Source organism: Epinephelus fuscoguttatus, unplaced genomic scaffold (genome assembly GCF_011397635.1).
Source record: "Epinephelus fuscoguttatus unplaced genomic scaffold, E.fuscoguttatus.final_Chr_v1 AP022699.1".
In the NCBI taxonomy this organism is placed as follows: domain Eukaryota; kingdom Metazoa; phylum Chordata; class Actinopteri; order Perciformes; family Serranidae; genus Epinephelus; species Epinephelus fuscoguttatus.
The window spans coordinates 461,234-480,804 of NW_026057521.1; the positions used below are offsets into that span (position 1 = coordinate 461,234).

A 19,571-nucleotide genomic window follows, 5' to 3' on the forward strand; every position below is an offset into this window, starting at 1 on the left:
TATCAGAGCCAAAGGAGCGAGTTTTAAAATACATTTATTTGATCGGTTATCGATGAAAAAACATCCGATGCCGATTATGGTAAACAGTAGGTTGTGTTTACTCGCACACTGTGCGCCTAAATCATTTTCCCGGTTCGCACATATATATATTTTTAGGGGCAAATGAGAGTGAAATGTTCGCACTGCAGAGCACTTCTGCCCGTGCCGGACAGAAACTTCGCCACGCCGGAAATCCGGCGCTGTGCCGGAGAACTTTAACCCCTGTTCTTCTATGAGGGAATGTAGACCTAATCAGGCTTGTTGTGGATTAGGGAAACCTTGTTTATTTGGGTTAAAATGAAAAATGATTTTGTTTTGTTCTCAAGGAACACAAGGCTTTTGTTAGAAGTCATTATTTTTGTAGGGAGAGTGATGCACTTTATTTTTGTAGAGTTTTTGTTCTGTAAAGTCTTTTTTTATTGACTGATGCAGCTGAGTGAAGCAAAAATAATTTTTTTTTTATTTTAGTCATAACTTTTCTTGTTTTTGTTGTGATTACAACCCTAGTGATGTCTGTTACATTATTTTGATAAGTCAGAGGCAGCGTTATAATGTTAAATTCATCTTTACTCACTACATCTTTGCCTTTCTTTACCACAGGTGTGTATATAAACTATGAAAAATGTTATCAGTTATCGTTATCGGCATCAGTATCGGTGGGGAAAAAAGTTATCGTGCATCCCTAACAACCTGTGCACCTCCGGTGAATTCCATACCCAAGAGGATTAAGGCAGTGTTAGAACAATGGTGCTCACACAAAATATTGACACTCTGGGCAAAATCTGGACATGTCCACTGTGAGGTGTACTCACTTGTGTTGCCAGCTATTTAGACCATAATGGCCGTGTGTCGAGTTATTTCAGAGGATAGTAAATCTATACTGCAATACATGCTTTACACTGACTACTCTAAAAGTATATTCAAGTTTCATTTCTATAGTATTGTCCATTGAGAATATATAATAAAATGATTGCTGAAATGTGAGGGGTGTACTCACTTATGTGAGATACCGCATGACACACAGGAGAGCAAACTTTACTTTACCTTATCAGGGTCTTTGCTCTCATTGTCCCAACCAGTGTCACTAGAGCTCCCAGTAACTCCAGACAGCCCCACAGGCATGATGGAGGGCGGGGTCTGTGCACATCCACCACCTATGGAGGGGTGCAGGAGAGAGGGTGGAGTTTTGGTGCAGCCGACCAATGGAAGAGAGCTGTGCAGGATGAACTGGGCTGGGCTCAGACCAGGAGGCGGAGGAAGAGAGGGAGGGGGAGGGATCTGTGAGGAGGAGGAGGAGGCTGATGAGGGAGGGGCAAGCTGCTGGGACTGGCTCTGATTGGCCTGTGTGAGAATCTGCATGAGAGACATGAGACAAAGCAGTACAGTCATACCAGATTTTACTCCCTGTCCATTTCTCTGAGGAATAGGACGAAACACATTTGCTTCTAATTAACAAAGAGACCCACCCTCTTCAATCTGACCGAATTTTGCTATGCAAAATCCTGAGGCTCTAATGTTCTGTCCTTGTCATGCCAGTCTGAGAACGAGGATGGCTTTGACCTCATATCAGGGCTGTACGTTAACTTTTTTAGCCCATAGCACTGGTGCTACAGAGGGTGATAATTTTGTAGCACAGGACAGAAAGTTTGCAGCACCTGTCACAAGAACAAATTCTGCTGGGCAATTAAATGCGTCAGAAATTATTGCGATAGGCAATAATATTGCGCAATATTGTGCTTTTAAGACCATTTTTATTATAGTTGTAATTTTGCTGTTTTAGACCATTTTTTAAACTTATATAATGATAATAAAGGCGTAATGATGCAAGTTCACCGTTTTAAAGAGAAATGAACATTTATTTAACAATATTTATGAATGCAAAAAAAGAAAATTTAAATATCTGAAATAACACGTAAAAATACCAAAAGAAATAAAGACTTTATAAATACAAAAAAACAGACTGTCAGTCTCTCACTCTCAGGTGTGCAGTTAAGTTGGTCATATTCGCTCTTACTGTTGAGATGGTTTTAGAACAAACCCAGCACACCGGCTCATCCAAATTAATGGGCTCCACTCTGTCATTTGGTTTAAATCCAAAACACTCCCACACAGAGGCTGTGGCATTTGGTTTAGGAACAAGTTCCTTATCTTTCTCTTATGCTCAACTGTTTTTTTCTTTCTCCGCCTTGTCTCCCCCTCACGAAGATCGCACTGTGTGTGTGTGTGCGTGTGTGCGTTTGTGTGTGTAGCCCATAGTCCCGCCTTCCCCACAGAGACAAAGACACTCGATGACAAGAGCTTTCCCTCCGTTCATTACACTAATGAACCAACTCACCTGGCTGCCAGACGATGCACGGCAGTGTACACTCTTGTCCTCTTGTAAAAAAATGAGAAAAAAAACAAACCCCACACACACACACACACACACACACACACACACACACACACACACACACACAAGCAGTTCGCAAGCAGTCTATCGCACGCATGCTACTAGACAAATAAATTCATCGCACAAACATTTTTTTCCATCGCATGTGTGACATATATGTCGCATTGTACAGCCGTGCATATTAAAGAAAATATGTTCGAATTCTTGTTTTATAACTGCACAGCAAAATAATACAAGCAAAAGAGAGGAAGGAATGCTGTTTGGCAGGACATAATACTAGCCTATATATTATGTAATATTGATATTGTTGCAACTGTAATTCATATTAAAGCTTATAATTGACCCAGACCTAGAAGAGTGTGGCCGCTCATATAGGGTCTGCTTCCATTTCAGCATAACAAGTGAATGAGGAGAGACAGACTTACCTCCTGTGTCTTACCCACCTGAGCCGCCGCAACAGTACAAATGTAATAATCCATACTACTGATATTTAAATAATTACTCTGTTGCAGTTTTTTGTGCTATTTTAATGACAATTGAACTACACATGCTTTGGTTTTGTCAGTGTTAAAAAAAAGAAACATTAATAGCCTAGATATATTGGAGCCAGCCACCAATGGTGTCCAACCTCCCGTCAGCCTAGAGGTAGTCCCACAACGCCAGGCAGCTGCCAGCTATGATAGAGAGCACCTCCATATAGCGACTATACTTTTTTAAGTAAATAACATGTAGCTGCAAATACTTAGATACAAGTCAGATTGTGGTTCAAGAACAGTACTTCAACTCAGCCAGATTAATTGTGCTGCACTGCAAGTCCACACTGACTCAAATTTCGTATGCGCATTTCATAAATGAAGGCCAGTGTTTCTGAAACTTGCCTTTGCTTTTTTCGACAATAGAAAACAGCCAAATTACAGACATACTGTTTGTTTTTTTTAATGCCCTTAAGGTTCCTCTTGATTACATTAAAAGCTATTTTCAAATGAAGACTGAGGTAAATGATGGCTTAAGACTGTCCACTGGCCAAAGGGCTTACAGAGATGATCTGATCTCAAAGATCAGTATCGCGGCCGATAAAGGCACTTTTTAACTGATCAGGATCAGCTATATTGAGCTATATAGAGCCTGATCTGATCCTTTGTTTAACATTAACTGTTACGCAGGTATTTTGACCCTTGATGGTTTCATGCACAGCGGGGCAACGAGTGGAGCTGTCTACAAGTCTTCAAGTCTCCGCTGTCTGTCTCCCTTCTGCTGAGCTCCTGTATGTGTAACAGCAGGGGCTGAGCCTCGGCCAAAGCGAAACACCACACGCCATAAACAACAGCAAAACGCGATGTTTATCTATGTTATTTACCAAAATTATGAGCACTCGTTTCAGCTCAGTGTGAGAGTCTCTTGTCTTTTACTTTGTGGCATCTCCAGAGCATCATGTTTCACCGTGGGCGGAGGAGAGACAGACAGTGGTCTGTCACACTCAACACACCACTGCAAGTACAACAAAAGCCCCACAAGCTAAGAGCTAATAAGGTCAGACTAATTTATTAATGTAATGCATGAACAGATGACGAAAGAACACAGTCAACAGAATACCCTTCAATCAGGTAACAAGTGCTGCACTGAAGCAACAAACACTAAAGGATACTCTCTAAAAGGGAGGAGAAAATCCCTTGAGACAGTGACAAGGCCAAAAAGATTAAAAAGAAGGTTTGTGATTTTATACTTTTTTTTGTAAAAAATAAATAAAAAATAAATAAAATAAAGGGAAAAATGAAACATTCAAGGGCAGCTTAAATGCAGTTTTTTTTTTAAATCCATTGCACTGCAGCTATTCAATCAGACACATACACTGGAATGATTTTAATAACTTTAAGGTACTTCGCAGCTGTATTATTTCGGAAAAAAGTACTGGATTGGGACTCAGTATCTGCAGATACTCCATATCAAATGACTCAGATCGGCGTCAAAAAAAAACTTTATCGGGACATCCCTAATGGCTAGAGATTGTTCAAATGTTTCCAGCCATTCCCTGTGGCATAATTAACCAGTTTTGGCTGGAGGATGGTGCTAATTTTGTTCCTTGGTTAAGACAGTCAGTCAGCATTACTTTCTCACCTGGCTGGTTGCTTGAATGAACTCTTGTGCTTTCGTCCTGCTGGCGATATTGGCCTCCTCCATTTTAAAAAGCAGAGCAGTCACTGAGAGGAAGAATGAGAAAGACCATTATGTCATGAAAAGGACTCTACTGAGAAAAACGGTGATTTAACATAGCTGAACACAGGAGCTGCTGGTCGAAGACTGCCTCCAACTGTTAGTTTATTTGTGTTGTTGTGTGACTTTGGCATTTAAAAGGGTTAGTTCAGATTCACCAAAGTCACAAAATAACACGAACTAACTAATTAATTAAAGCAGCAATAGAAGGTTTTTGTCCATAGAGGCTGGTGGCTTTGATGAGAGCATAGATGGGGAACTAAAGCTGTTAACTGCTTTTGCATCAGACCAGGCTGTCTGATGGAAAGGTAAAGCGCTAAAAAATACTCTTAATATAGCTTACTTAAACAGATAGTCATCTTTTAGGTGGCTAATATACGTTCTGTTGCTGAACCCTCCATAGCAGTACATTGCTGAGCTTCCATGTCAGACTCCAGCCTGCTTCTTCAAAGTAGGGGCGTACTGACAGACATCTGCTGTATATAATACACTGACTATGGATAAGCACACCATACAACCCCACTTCAAAAAATCTGAACTATTCCTTTAAGAGTTTCATTTTTACGGCAAATGTATATCAGTTCAGTTATCGGTCCCCTTGATTATTAATAGTACTAGCCCTGATAAAAACACATTGGTCACTCCAAGTTCAAAGTGCATATTAATCTGAAATTCATGCAGTGCATTACCACACTGTAATAACAAAAACACTTTCAAAGATCAAAGGTAACAAAACTTGAAAAGATGAATTTCTGTCACAAGGGTCCATTTCAAGCCTCTGAACATTGTTTATTTATATGATAAAAATTAAATGACCTAAATCTGGTAGTTGTCTATAAAATAAAGTGTATAAAAAGGAATACTTCATCCACAAAATGACCGTTTTTATAGCAATTACTCACGCTGCATTACCTTGAATTTGTGAAGAATTCTGTACTATACTGCATTTGGAAAATACCGGTACTTTGAAACTGATTCAATTCATTAATTTAGTTACTACTTCAGTAACATGGAATTAATTGTGGCGTCATCAGGCCTGGGCGTCCTGGATGTTTTATGCCCAGGACTTCTCAGACTCTAAAGCGAGTTACCCCGAGTTACCCTCACTTCAGAGTGAACTCATTCAGTGACTCTGCCGGCAGCAACACAGCATCTTTTCCTCTCCTCTTGCCATGTACACACAGGAGTCAGTGTCTTCAAGTGATTAAATCTTTCGTAATGTAAACCTACATGCGGCTCGACAAACAACTACATATATGTGAACGTGCAGCAGTTATCATAGCATCACAGCCTGTCACAGGTTACAGCGTGATGATCAGAGGCAAAATGGCAGAGCTTAAAGGTCCAGATAGGGGAAAAAAAGGAAAATAAAGAAAAACGGAAAGAGAAGAAAATCGCCTGTTGATTTATCCCAGGGGACATTTTTTGTATTTGGGAACTGTTTAAATGTGTAATTTGTTGTAGACTGTATTTTGTCAAACTATAAATATTGTATACAGAAACTGAATCTCACTCTGAGTTACTGTTGTTGTTCACAAAACTGAAGAAACCTGTGCACAGTTATGGCTCTCTCCTGGGTGCCAGCTGGTGCAAGATAACCCACATGAATAAATAAATAAATGTTCCAGTAAAATCTTTGTGTGCAAGTTAGTAAACAGATGTTTTGATATAGTTCTGCTGTAGTTAAAAGTGGTCCCCAGTTGATCAACAAATCAACACGTTTGCCATTTTTCATGAAGTCATGTGAGAAAAAGAACGTTTTCTTGACAAATTCAAGGTAAAACAACATGACTGATTTGTGGGTGAAGTACACATTTCACTTTATAATGTAGTCATTTGTATGCCCAAATAAGGTGTAAATGTTTGGTAATAACATGGTATTGGTATCCAATAACATTACTAGAAGGAACTCACATGCTAGAACTCCTCCAGTTGTGCAGTCCACCCCGGTCTGCAGACTCCAGGGGAGGGCAGGCGCTGCTGGAGGGGGGGGGGGGGGGTGCTTACTAGCAGACGAGGAAGACACAGAGGAGGAAGAGGGTTCTGATGAAGAAGATAGAGGCAGGGAAACGGAAGTGAGACCACAGCTTGCGGAAGAGGACGTGCACGGGGGCGAAGCCAGGGATTTGGTTGCATCATCTGGAGTACAGGGCTTGGCAGAGGGCGTAGACAAGGCAATGCTGAGGCCAGCTCCCTGGGGGCTGGACGGACTGGATGCCGGGAGTGTGGGGCTGGTTTGAGTTGGACAGTCCTCAGCTAGGAATGACGGGTCTGGAGTCTTACAGCTGCTGTCCACAGTCTGAGAGTCTGGCGAAGACTCCCTGGTGTCCCGCATTGGAGCGATAGACGGTGGAGGTGTGTGGGGTGGCGAGGAAGAGGGTGGAAGTACACTGGTAGAGGAGGAAGAGGAGGAGGAAGAGGAGGAGGAACAGGGCGCAGGGCCAGCTTGGCTAGTATGTGGACTGACTGACTTGCTCCCATCTCCACTGGCTGACTGAACATCTAAGGAGGCTCCACCCCAGCCCTCAGACAGTGCTTTTGTTTGGCTGTCGTCTCCAGCTGTCAACCCTACAGCCACAGTCTTTTCTCTTGTCTTCTTGGCAAGACGACGACGGCGCTTGGTTGCTAGAGTTGATGATGGGGAGGAGGCAGAGGAAGAAGTGGATGTGATGGAGCTTGGTTTTGTTTTTTTGGATTTAAGTCCTGCAGGACTGGTTAAGGAGGATGGTGGTGCAACCAGGCTACTTCGCTTTCCCATACTGGCCAGATCTTTACTGCGGCTGCCCAGTGACAGTGGCTCTGAGCAAGGTTTGAGGAATGGAGACCTGCTCTCATTGTCCCTGCAGAAGACTACCGCTATTGAGCCACCCACCACAGAGCCCCCAGCAACACCCCCTGCACCTCCTGGTCCTAGGAGGTCCATACCCAGCTTTCCTGACCCAACAGAAGCCCCTGTGGTGCTGCTCACACCCTCACGTACCAGCACAGAGACTTTCGACTGGAGCTTGCCTTTCTGACTGCTGCTGCTGCTCTCTTTCTTGGATTTGCCAGAGTGACCCAAATCCTTTCTGCTGCCTTTGTCGCGGTCTTTGTCCTTTCCCATCTTCCTACCTCGCTTTGCTGAGGGAAAGCCAGATGAGGCGGAGGCAGAGCCTGAAGTGACTGTCAGTGAGGAGAGGCATTTGCTTTTGGTTCTATTGGAAGAGGAGGAGGAAGATTCTGACTGACCAATTTTCTTTATTGTGCGAGATTTCTTTTTTGGGTGATGTCGTCCAGTCTTTGGGGTAGTTTTAATTTTGGGGCTGGGGACGAGTGGCTCTGGAGGCAGGGCAGCGGGAGGTGTATCCTCCAAAGATGGGTAGTCTGAGTCCAAAGCCTCACCATCCAAAGACAACACGTCAATCTCTAATTTGTCTGAATAGCGGTCTGACTCGTAGCTGTGATACCTTGGTGGTGAGAGTGACTGTGACTGGCTGTGACAACTTCCCTGGTCGTCCATCTCTCCAGCTGAGTGCCATTTTCTCTTCTTCTTCCTTTTGTGGGGCTTGTCAGAGTCCTGTGTGGGCCGACACGGGGAGGTTGGGGCAAGTCTTGGGGAGCCGGGTACAGTGGTGGTGGTTGTGGTGGTGGTGACCGTGATAGTTCTCTTAATGGCAAAGAGGTCAGACCCATTGAGGTCTTGGATAGATGGTGGAACAACAGGACGACCGTCCCGTCGGCGTTCCCTCTCACGCTGCCTGTCTCTATCACCATCCCTCTTTTCCCTGCTTTTTCTGGACCTCTTTGAAATGCCCCGCTCTCTGCTGCTTGAATGTTGTCTTCCCTTCCTTTCCCCCTCCTCCCTTCTGGAGCTAGAATCTCGATCTCTTCCATCTCTTCTATGGCTACTGGTCCGGTGTTGCATTCTGTCTCTGTCTCTGTCTCTGTCCCTGTCCCTTTCCCTGTCTCTCTCTCTTCCTCTGTCTCTGTCTTTATCTCTTTTTTTCTCTCTGTGTTTTTCTTCTGATAGATTGGAAAAGGAGTGTCTAGTGTGGCTGCCTCTTCCTGAAGAGTTACAGGATCGTGAGGCCTCTGGGCTGCTGTGCTGTCTTTTCTTCCTCTTCCTGCTACTGCTCCTGGTGCTCCTCCTTCCTTTAACCTCCTTCCCTCTCTTGTGCCCTCGCTCCTTTTCTCTGCTCCTCTCCCGACCTCCCTCTTTGTCCTTCCTACTCTTCTTTCTTCTCTCCTCCTTCTCCCCAGCTTTCCTATCCTTGCTTTTCTGTCGTTCACGATCCTTGGAGCTCTTGGAGGACTTGCTGCGGTTCTTGCTGCTTTGCTCCATCAGAGGTGTGAGAGGGGGAGAGGGTGTAGAAGCTGGAGGATGGGAGGGAGGAGGTGTTGGCTGAGGAGAGAGTGGGGAAGAAGCAGGAAAGGAGAGATATCTTTCCTTCCGTCTGCTGACCAGCTTCCTTCTCAGATCCTCTACTCCTACGACAGGCTCCTCCTTGGGCTCTCTGTCCACCTCCCAGTTGCTCTCTGCACGCACTGACACAAAGCCATCCCCATCCAGCACCCGGAGGATGCGCTCTGGCTTTGAACCAAAGAAGGAGACGCTGGGAGAATTCAGGGGGAGGATTTCTCCTGCAGCCCTCTTGTTGCCTCCATCTCTGTCAGCAGCCCCAACTATCTCTCCCTCCTCTATCTCGGAGTGATCAGAGTCAGCACTCTCCCTCTGCTCTCCAGCTTTGGCGGTGCTACATTCCACTCTCCTCCTTAGAGGGTGCTGGGTGGTCAGACAGGGGCTTGGCAGGTCAGTCAATGTGTCTGTGGAATCTGGAGGTTCTTCCTCTTTCTCCTCTTGATCTCCTCTCTCAGCATTTCTTTTCATCCCCCTCACTTTACCACTTCCATCATCAGCATCTGATGCTGGTGAACCAGTGGGGTCAAATGGGTCATATTTCTCCCCATCCCCCTCTTCCCCCTTCACTCCCTCAGTTGGATGGAAAGGATCATACATCTCTCTTTTCTCTTCTTCACAATCAACGAGTGGCTGCACAGACATGTGAGGAAAGGATTCTGAGGAGGTGGTGCTGGGTGTGGGTGTGGAGAGAGACTGCATTGTTACAGAGGTGGAAGTAGAGGATACCCTGGCCAGCTCTGTCCCTTGTGTCTGACCTTTGACATGATTCTGATAAACTGATGAGCTGGCACAAACAGAGGAGGATGTAGACAGGGGCGAAGACGGATCAGATGAAGGAGATGACAAAGACAAGGAGGGAGAGCAGGCAAGAGGGCTTCTGGAAATCTCTTTAACTCCACTTGGGGAAGAGGAGGCAGCAGGCCTCCTTTTGAAGCCTGATGCTGGAGTTAAGTCCATGGGCCAAGAATACTAGCAGTGCAGAATTCACACAGTAGGTCCTGGAGGCCAGCAGCGATGGGCAAGGCCACGCCGGAATAATGTCATCCAGGAATAAACCTAGCAAAAAAGGCAGAACATGTGCAGTCTTTATTTTAATGAAAATCTAACTGGAAATGTTAAAAGCGCAGAGGCTGATGTAGACTGGGTTATCATTTGTGAACCCATGAGCACTATTCGGACGGGATTAGTTTTACATAGGTACATGGGGTAAAGTAATACTTACCAGAGATTTTAGTCCCGTCCGAATGTGCCATGTCAGTAATCATTACTGCACGATGTCAGTAAAGATTACTACAACTTTTACCTTCTGTAAAAAGGGTCCCGGACAATTACGTCAGGTAATACTAATCCCATGCGAATAGACCAGCAGTAAATATGTGTGTTAGGGCTGTCAAAAAAAAAAAATCGAAGTTAGAAATATATTCGAATATAGCCTATATATTTTTTTATAAGTTCTAACCTAAATTTGATAATTCGAATATCATTAATAATTAATTAATGCTATCAATAATGGTGTATATCACGGCGAATCCCGTTTGGGCGGAAATGGCTCACTCACAAGCCGGGCCAGAGAGGGACGCAGCGATGGAGGGAGAGGCGCGGGCGGGGGAGCCCGCTGCGCCAACACCTCCCACTGCGCTGTCCGCGATGTGTGACCTGTTCGGGGAGACATACAGGGAGAGTGTTGCACCTGTTGCCTCCCTGCCTACCCTTTTTGAAGAAGAGATGAAACGTTACCAGAATGAGACACCATTACGAGCCGGCCAGGATCCACTGTTGTGGTGGAAAACTACAGGCGCACTGAAGTATCCAAACATTGCTCAAATAACAAGGCAGAAGTTGATCATACCTGGCACTTCAGTGAGGTCAGAACGGGTGTTTTCATCTGAGTGTCACATTCATATTGCGCCAGCAATAAGCATATTTTTGTTTTTTGTTTTTTTTTGTAAAAAAAAAAAAAAAAAAAAAGTAAAATAAATAAATAATAATAATAATAATAATAATAATAATAAATTCTAATATTATTTGAACTTTACTAAATTAATTCGAAAATATTCAAACTCAATTTCATGGTGCTTGTGACAGTCCTATCATACGCACATGATGGCAGGAGGGGTGGTGTGTGAATGGATTTACCCCTCCCACTTGTGGTAGTTTTACTGATACTTCTTATCCCGTGCAAATCGGCCATTAATATTACTGACGTCCTGTGGTAAAGTGACATTACCCCACGTGCCCTTGTAAAACTAATCCCGTCCGAATAGTGCTTTAGAGTGTGAAAATGATTCTGCAGGGATATAAGCTGGTTAATTTGGATCAACTACAACTGAGGAAATGAAATGGGGTTTTTTTTAGATAATGAGTGACATCCAGTTTGTCCATATCAAAGCTCAACCAATACACTGGCAAAACCAATGCTGTTGGCTCATACTAGCTCATCAGAGATATAGGGCTGCAGCAATTAATCGGCCAATAATTGCCTTGTTGACTGCCCTCTGCCTGTCAGCAAATAAGATGACATTCACAGATGGCAGTGACCAGTGTTTTTTTTTGTTGTGTCACATCAGGATAAAAAGTGGGACTTGATGACTAACAGCATCCTGTCGTCCCAATCAATCAATCAAACTTTATCTATATAGTACTTTTCATACAAAAATAATGCAACACAAAGTGCTTCACACAATAAAAACAAATGCACACACGCGCACACACACACACACACACACACACACACATTTAAAGACTGTAATTGTGAGAACTAAAATTATAACAAGCTTTTTGAACTAAGGAACTGAGGAAATGGAGGAACTGAGGAAATGCTATCATGAGTGCGGAAACACCAGACCCAGGATAAAAACTTAAAATAGAAAACAATTTTAGTTAGTTAGTTATTGTTGGTAATGTTCAGTTTGGCCGGGGAGGCCTGGGGCTTGGCTAAGGCAAACTGGTATGGAATACAGCAGGTCTCAAAGATAAAAGAAAGCTGGTTGTGGAACAGATACGTAGACAGGAGGAAATAGTAAGGGGTGCAAAGGTAGTGGCCCAGGCTAAACAGGGACAGTGGCTGAACTGGGAAAGTGTAGAGAAGAGGAAGCTTAGTTGGAGGGACCTGTGGCTACATACGATGTGTTACCAACCCCCCAGAATCTAAAACTGTGGGTAAATGAGGACCCATCATGCCCATTGTGTTCAGGTACCGCAACCTTAAAGCATATTTTGTCAGGCTGTAAAGTTAGCTTGTCACAAGGCCAATATACATGGCGACATAACCAGGTGTTGAAATGTTTAGCTGCAGGCATCGAAGGGAAACGAAGACAGGTGAATTCAGAAGGTGTTAAGGATAGGAGTTTAGGAATTCAGTTTGTCCATGAGGGAGAGAAATACAGAAGGGATAAGTTAGTAAGGAGGCAAGGGTGTGGCCACCTAGAAAGTGCCTGTGATTGGGAAATGCAAGTAGATTTAGGGGGAAAGCTTGATGTTCCCCAGAAAATAGTTTGTACCAAGCAGAGGCCTGACATAGTGTTGTGGTCAGTGAGTCAACGGATAGTCTATTTCATTGAGCTGACAGTTCCTTGGGAAGACTCAGTGGAAGAAGCCTATGAAAGAAAAAAGCTTAGATATGCAGACTTAGGAGCAGAAGCTGAGCAGCGAGGATGGAAGACTAGGATTTGTCCAGTGGAAGTGGGGTGTAGGGGATTCATAGCAAGATCAGCTGTCTCGCTCCTGGGGGAACTTGGAGTGTGGGGACAGAGTTTGAGGAAGACAGTGAAGGAAATGTCAGATGAATCAATTAGGTGTAGCCAATGGATCTGGAAGCGTAGAAATAATGTCAGTTGGGGACCAGCAGGGGGAACTACTAAGCAGAGTACATAACTCCTTGAGATCAGGTGGAGAGATCCACTTCCTCTCAGGAGGAAATCCAGGAAGAGGAAGGTTATTTATGTGTGGGAGTTGCCTATTTGAATCCCTTTTGTTTGAGATCATGCTGCAAGGTGAGTGTGTTTGCTGATCCTGTGAGTTTATCTATCTCCTTTAACTTTAGCTTATATTGTAGTTATGCTATGTAGCGTGCAAAATAGAGTATGGTGAATGTGCTAGGAAAGGTAGTATCAGCACTACTTCTACCTGGAGCTCGCATGTACGGAGCCTGGGTTTGGTTGAAGGTGGCAGTACTGTTTGGGCTGAGAAAACCACGCGTAAGTAAGGTAAAGGAGGTTATTGGGTTGGTGTGGGGAGCAGTGAGACCTGGCATTAGGGGAGTGTCTCTGGGACGCCAGAGATCACTGTCTAGCCTCCTGGAGGTGTCGTGGGACCAACCAGACGAAACACTGGTGAAAGGAGGTTTCCACCCGATGACCCCAAAGACATGTTAGTTATCACTGCTCACTGGTCTGTATAGCTAAGCCTTGCCATAATAGCTTATCATAGGGCTTAGGAGGTTATTGACTGAGTGCTGATCCTTTTCAAGAGCACAAACTTCTTGTGTTTATTCAAATTACATCCGTCAATAATTAAGTTAAAATAAATAAATAAGTGACAAAATAGAAGAATATGCCAGCTACGACAGATTAATAAAAATAAATGAATAAATACACAGTAATCATACATACAAAATAAAAAATAAAATAAACAGGGCTGTAGTCTCCTGGTCGACTAGTCGATTATTTGGTCGCTGTGCTGTCATCCGACCAAATTCTCATTAGTCGAATAATCGCCGTGTTACATTCATAAGGAGAAAAGTGCTACATCAACAGCATTTCAGGATTAATCCATTATTTCCTGCGGCAGGGGGACAGGCTAAGTTACCTGTGAAAATGGGGGTGTTTTCAAAACACCCCCGTTGTTTACAGAAAGTTGGACTCGCCCACCCTCACGCTCAGCACCGCCAGAGATATTGGACAAAGCGAGATACCCCACTCAGCTCACTTCCTGATTCAGTGACGTCAGCGCCACGCCCCCGTAGGAGACTTGCGGCAGCTCTGAATGTATTGTCGTCAATGAGGAAAATGAATGTGATCACAATTTATGGTCAATTCTTTCGCCCTATAGTCACTATATATTGGGTTCGTTTTCCACAAGCCACACATCTTACCAACATTCTGACACTAAAGCTGCATTTTTCATCCGCACAGATCAAGAGAAAATCAACTTTGTTTGAGACTTGTCGGTCTCAAAAAACAAGTTCTCACGAGATCTTGTGATCTTGATAAACAGGCGGTAAAATCACAGTTAGCTTACAAACAGTTATTTACCGCTAGTAATAAATAAAAGCTTTGTGCCGCAATAGGCTGCAATAATGAGAAGAATGTATTTTCATTCCACCTGCTTCTCGATCCGCATACACAGACATCCACAGAGCCTCTGTTCAACACGGTGGTGGGGAGGGTGGGGTTTGAGGGAGAACAGGCTCTGATTGGAGGGAGAGCTAACCTAAGTGGGCGAGAGTAACCGTTTTCTTAACATTGGATAAGCCTACGGTGGGGTATCTCGCTTTGTCCAATATCTCTGGCGCCGCAATGACACAGACCTCCTGTCTGTATACTGACAACATTTCCCTCAGTGGAAACAGAGCTTGTATTTACTTGTATTTCACTGATAAGAAACAATAAATTGTGAAGACAGTAAAGCCTCCACTAAAATAGCAAAGTCGTGTGTGTGATTTATCCTTCAGGGATTTATACTTCGGGATTCATCCTGGCTTCATATGAGCAGAGGAAATCTCCGCTCGTCGCTAGGCTAACGTATACAATGTAAAATGCCATAGGCTGGCGCTAATAACGTTAGCATGTTGCATTTGCTTGGAAAACGTGTTAAGTATAAGACAGTTGTTTTTCGGTGAATGTTGTGAGTTGTAATGGAGCCAAATTATGTACCGTTACCTTTGTTAGATGCTGCTGTTGTCCCTGGTTTTATATGAGAAGAGGAAAAGATTGCTAGCTGCTAGGCTAATTTATACAATGTAAACGCCATAAACAACATGCTAATAACGTTAGCATGTTGTATTGGTGGGGGAAATGTGTCCAGATAAAGACAAATGTTTGTCTGTCAGTTCTGTGGTTTATAGTGAAGCCAGTTTGCATACTTGTGTTTGAAATTGTCTCTATTAAGCCATGTTTAATGTGTAACTGCAGTGACACAGACACACCACCGCAGAAGTAAAAATAATGTGCAGATTTTTTTCCCCCACAACTAATTGATTAGTTGAAGATTATGTGCGACTTTAGTCGACCAAGATTTTCTTTAGTTGACTACAGCCCTAAAAATAAAAGTAATAAATTAATTAAAACAATAATAATAATAATAATAATCATAATCATAAAATTAAATAAAAGACGGAAGTTTTCGTAAGAACAAAGATCTTCCCTGTGCCACTTTCAGGACAAAAGGACTCAGTAAACTCACTATCCTCATGTCAGAGGACGCACTCCTTTGTTTCCTTGATGTGTTGAAATTGGCAGGTGGAGAACTAGTTAACATTAGGTGTTAGCACTTAGCAGCTAGTGGCCACAATTAACAGATAACAGAGGTTACACTGAGTTACATAGACTTGTCCTTTTAAGAAGGACCTTTTCAATGATTGCAGAATTGTAGTTCTCACCAGTATCTTTTTTTTTTCACGCAATTATATTTGGATGCCAACTGTGGACACCTCGGTGAAATGAATGAATCATCCTCATATTCTGTGATAGTTAATCAGCTATTGAGCCTTACTGCAGGTGCAGACCTGATTTTATTGTTTAGGTGTTGTAACCACTGATATAACGCCGTGATTTCTACTCTTTCTACCCTTCTTCCCGGAATTGTCGCATGAGTTATGTTAAGGGCTATGGTGGACGTAAATTATTACAATCTCATGATTTGTTCAATGTGATACTGTAAAATGTACTTTTGGTGAGAAACCTGAATAAATACAGCTGTTTGAAAAAGAAATTTGTTGGTTTTCACAGTAATATAAGATAAAAATTAGAGTGGAAATTATGATATATCTTATATGGTACAAAGGCTTTTGACTCAGTTATTTAAAAAAAATAATAAAGTGAGGAAAGTTATTTTAACGGTTGTTTCATAAATGTATATGATAAAACTTATGCTCATTCAAAGTAGTGTAATGAAGGTAGTGCTGCACGATTTGGGAAAAATGTCGATTGCGATTATGGTGGACAATATCGCGATTTGCGATTGCAGCCTGTTCCTTGATGTGTTGAAATTGGATTTGCGATTGCGATTACAATATAATTACAATATAATGTAATAAATAAATGGTATCATGAGTCTTTTTGCTTGATTCAGTGTTTCCCCTACATTATATTAGGGGGGCACTGACCTGACAGTTATTGTTATGGACAGACAGTGAGTCAATGACCATCAACAGACTGAGCACAGTCAAACATGCTGCTCACACAGCAGCGCAGCACAGAACTGTAAACACAGCGGAGCGAGCATATGTTGCGTTCAGGCATTGTCACGTAAATGACAAATTCCAGCGTCATAGTACAACACAGCAGCATGTCGAGTGGGCCGAACCCGAGCAAAATTGCTCAATTTTTCATTTGTTATGGAGTCCATGATTTCCCTGTGACACTTACAAATGTTTGCTTAACTGTGCTTGGATGTTGTTTTATGAGGCTCTGGCGGCTTTCAGTTGTCTCATTGTCTTCAACGTTACATGACTTGGCTTTCTCTCGCATGCGCTCCTCCTACTCTTCCCTGTGCTGTGCTGTGCTGTCTAAAGTGTTGATATAGATTGGTCATGTTGCCACGGGACGTGGCGACTTTAACTTTTAAACTTTTACACAGCACGTCTTTCAGGTACAGCGACGTTGGACAGAAAGACGTGCTGTGTAAAAGTTTAAAAGTTGAAGTCGCCACTTCCCGTCTCAAGTGCTGATATAGATTGGTCGTGTTGCCACGGGACGTGGCGACTTTAACTTTTACACTTACACAGCACGTCTTTCTGTTCAACGTCGCCGTACCTGAATCCAAAGTATCGCCATGTAACAGACGTTTTTTTTCCCCACCAACTCAGCCCTTTCATGGTCGAGCTCATGCTCTTCTTCAGCGTCTGTGTTGGTCATTGCTGCAAGCCGGCTGCACGCACCAGGATAGCTTGTGGGCGTGATGTCAACAAACTCCACACACTACAGGAGAGGCAGTCACGTTCACAGGCACACACGTCAACATTTATTTAGCCTACATTAAATCGCAAATCGCAGCCTTTTATGCGGTTACGTAATCGCACAGCCTGACATCGCGATTGCAATTAGATTAATCGTGCAGCGCTAAATGAAGGGCTTAATGACTTAAGACATTATTATCAAAAAATACAATAATCATATCATTACTTATCCACCGCCGTACCTCCGCCACCAGATAGGCAGGAGCTCTGGGCAAAGTCAAACCAGTTCATCTGACACACAAGTTTCCCTGCTTCCCTTCACTGGTCCCCGTAGAGCAGAGTAGGTCTTTATTCACTATTATAATGACACAACGTTTAACTTGAAATCCACAAAAAACTAGTGTGAAAATGAAGAAAATCTTGAACAACTGCATAAGAGTCTATGGAGCACAGTCTTGATGTTGTTGGACCATTGTTGGAGCTGGCTGATGCTACACAATGATTGGCCTGTCCGCATTCAGGGTCAATTCCCTGTCTGAAAAGGCTGTCTGACGGCAAGGTAAAGCTTTGAATATTTATTCTAAATATAGTGTATACTTCAAACTGACATTGATTGTTTTTGATGGGCCTTTTTAGATGGCTAAATGCTAACTAACTGAGTCAGGTTTGCTCAGCGCTGTTCAATATAATGTATGTGACACAAGGATTTTCTACCCAGAAATAGTGATGATAATGAATAAACATTGTGATTCAGTCTAGTCATTGTCTATTTGGGAATCTCCAAACTTTATATCCGATTACATGACAATAGTTTTTGGATTTGGGAGAGATGTTCATGTTTACTGATATATTTGAACTGTCTTAGTCAGATCATAGAAATAACATGTATGAATTTTGGGCATAGTTTGCCTTTAATAGGTAATTTGCATCTAAGGAACAGGGTCTCTACAGATATAGCAACTTCAATATGAGTGTCCCTTAGACACACCAAAAATCAAACAGGTTAAGTCTGAAGATCTCCATTTACTCAAAGACAGAAGTTCCAGTTGCACTCTGTTTATAACTAAGATTTCAATGCAAGTTAAACTCTAATAAAGCTTGCAAAATGTGCAAAGTAAGGAACGGATCGAAGCAGCACGCCAGCATTGAATTAGTAATTAATATCAAATAATATGAGCAATCCATGCTTTATCTTTGCTATTCAAGATGGCTTGCAGAGAGTAAATCCAATGTTGGACAGTGCATCATGGCAAAAACTGCTCTTGAGTGTATTAACAAATGTATGTAACGTTACTTCTCTATAACCCATTTTGCGATGTTGTGTAGCCATTGACTTTTAACTGACACTCTTTTATTAAGCTTTAGCAATTTTTATTTTTTCTGTGTGACGTAACCGTACACTGTCAGTGTATGTGTAATTTCTGGCTCTCGTTGACGGGAAATAAATAAGTAAACATTATGTTTACGTGTTCAATACTTTTCTGTACAATTATCGTTTCTGTGCTGAGTCTTAGCCAGTGTTAAGATGAGCCTTGATGCTAAGGCTTTAGGATTAACGGAGGCTGTCAAAATGAACATCTTTGCAGCTAACGCCACATGCATTGTATTATCTGTAATCCAATTGGATCGCTTCTCGCTAATACATCTGATTTGTGAAATGACTGTAAAGACGTGTCGGCAACAGATATTAAGCTAGCTAGCTAGCTCGCTTACATTAGCTTCACTGTTCATTTCGCTTAAAGTAGCTAACGTTGTTAGCCAAAGGCAGCATCAGTGGGCTGTGTGCTAATGAATTAGCCTTACCTTTAGTCCGGTAATGTGCAATCTCAGATCAATGCTACCGTCTTGCATTACATTTAATCAACCGCTAAAATTCAGCATTAACTGCTTCTGTTTTTGTCGTTTTAAAAGCGCAACAGCAGCAGTCCCACTCCATCAATCGCCGCCATCTTCCTTCCCCTCACACTGGACAGCAAAGGGCGATGGGAAATAGAGTTTTGTGCCAAGTCACAGTCATCAGCGCTCTCTGCAAAATCACATTTTAATTTAATTCAATTTAAAGATGTCCACACTAAGAAAATTGCGATGGATTTTTTTCTTTGCATTTTTTTATTTACCTGAGGCAATAAAAACAACAACATTTAAAATTCAGGGGCTTGAGTTGAGCTATATGACATGCCATATTATGATACATCCCTAATGGATACCTATCCTTACCCCGAAGTAGATGGAGGGATAGGTATCTACAAAAATCTATTCATCAATCTATCATGGATGAAAAGAGAGAATAGAAAACGATATCATATCCACACATACTACTTATTCATTCATGTGTTGACCTTTCCATTCATGAGGCATTAGTGGTTAGGTGAGGGATGGGAAATGTTTGGACAGCCTTTCTATCATAGACAGAT

At 42.7% G+C, this 19,571-nt stretch overlaps 1 protein-coding gene across 2 annotated transcripts in view; it reads right to left on the reverse strand.

Annotated features, from left to right (window-relative positions):
• scaf1 (SR-related CTD-associated factor 1) overlaps positions 1-19,122 on the reverse strand; it is a 45,531-nt gene extending 26,409 nt beyond the window's left edge. Inside the window, exons 1-4 of one of the 2 annotated variants that reach the window (XM_049570837.1) lie at positions 18,961-19,122; positions 6,557-10,097; positions 4,547-4,629; positions 1,084-1,317 (exon numbers count right to left, since the gene is read on the reverse strand). In XM_049570837.1, the coding sequence (XP_049426794.1) occupies positions 1,084-1,317; positions 4,547-4,629; positions 6,557-9,998 (3,759 nt within the window). In that variant the 5' untranslated portion in view covers positions 9,999-10,097; positions 18,961-19,122. Of the gene's footprint in view, positions 1-1,083; positions 1,393-4,546; positions 4,630-6,556; positions 10,098-18,960 lie in introns of both variants that reach the window. The other variant, XM_049570836.1, reaches the window with a different exon arrangement.
• Between the last annotated feature and the right edge of the window lie 449 nt (positions 19,123-19,571).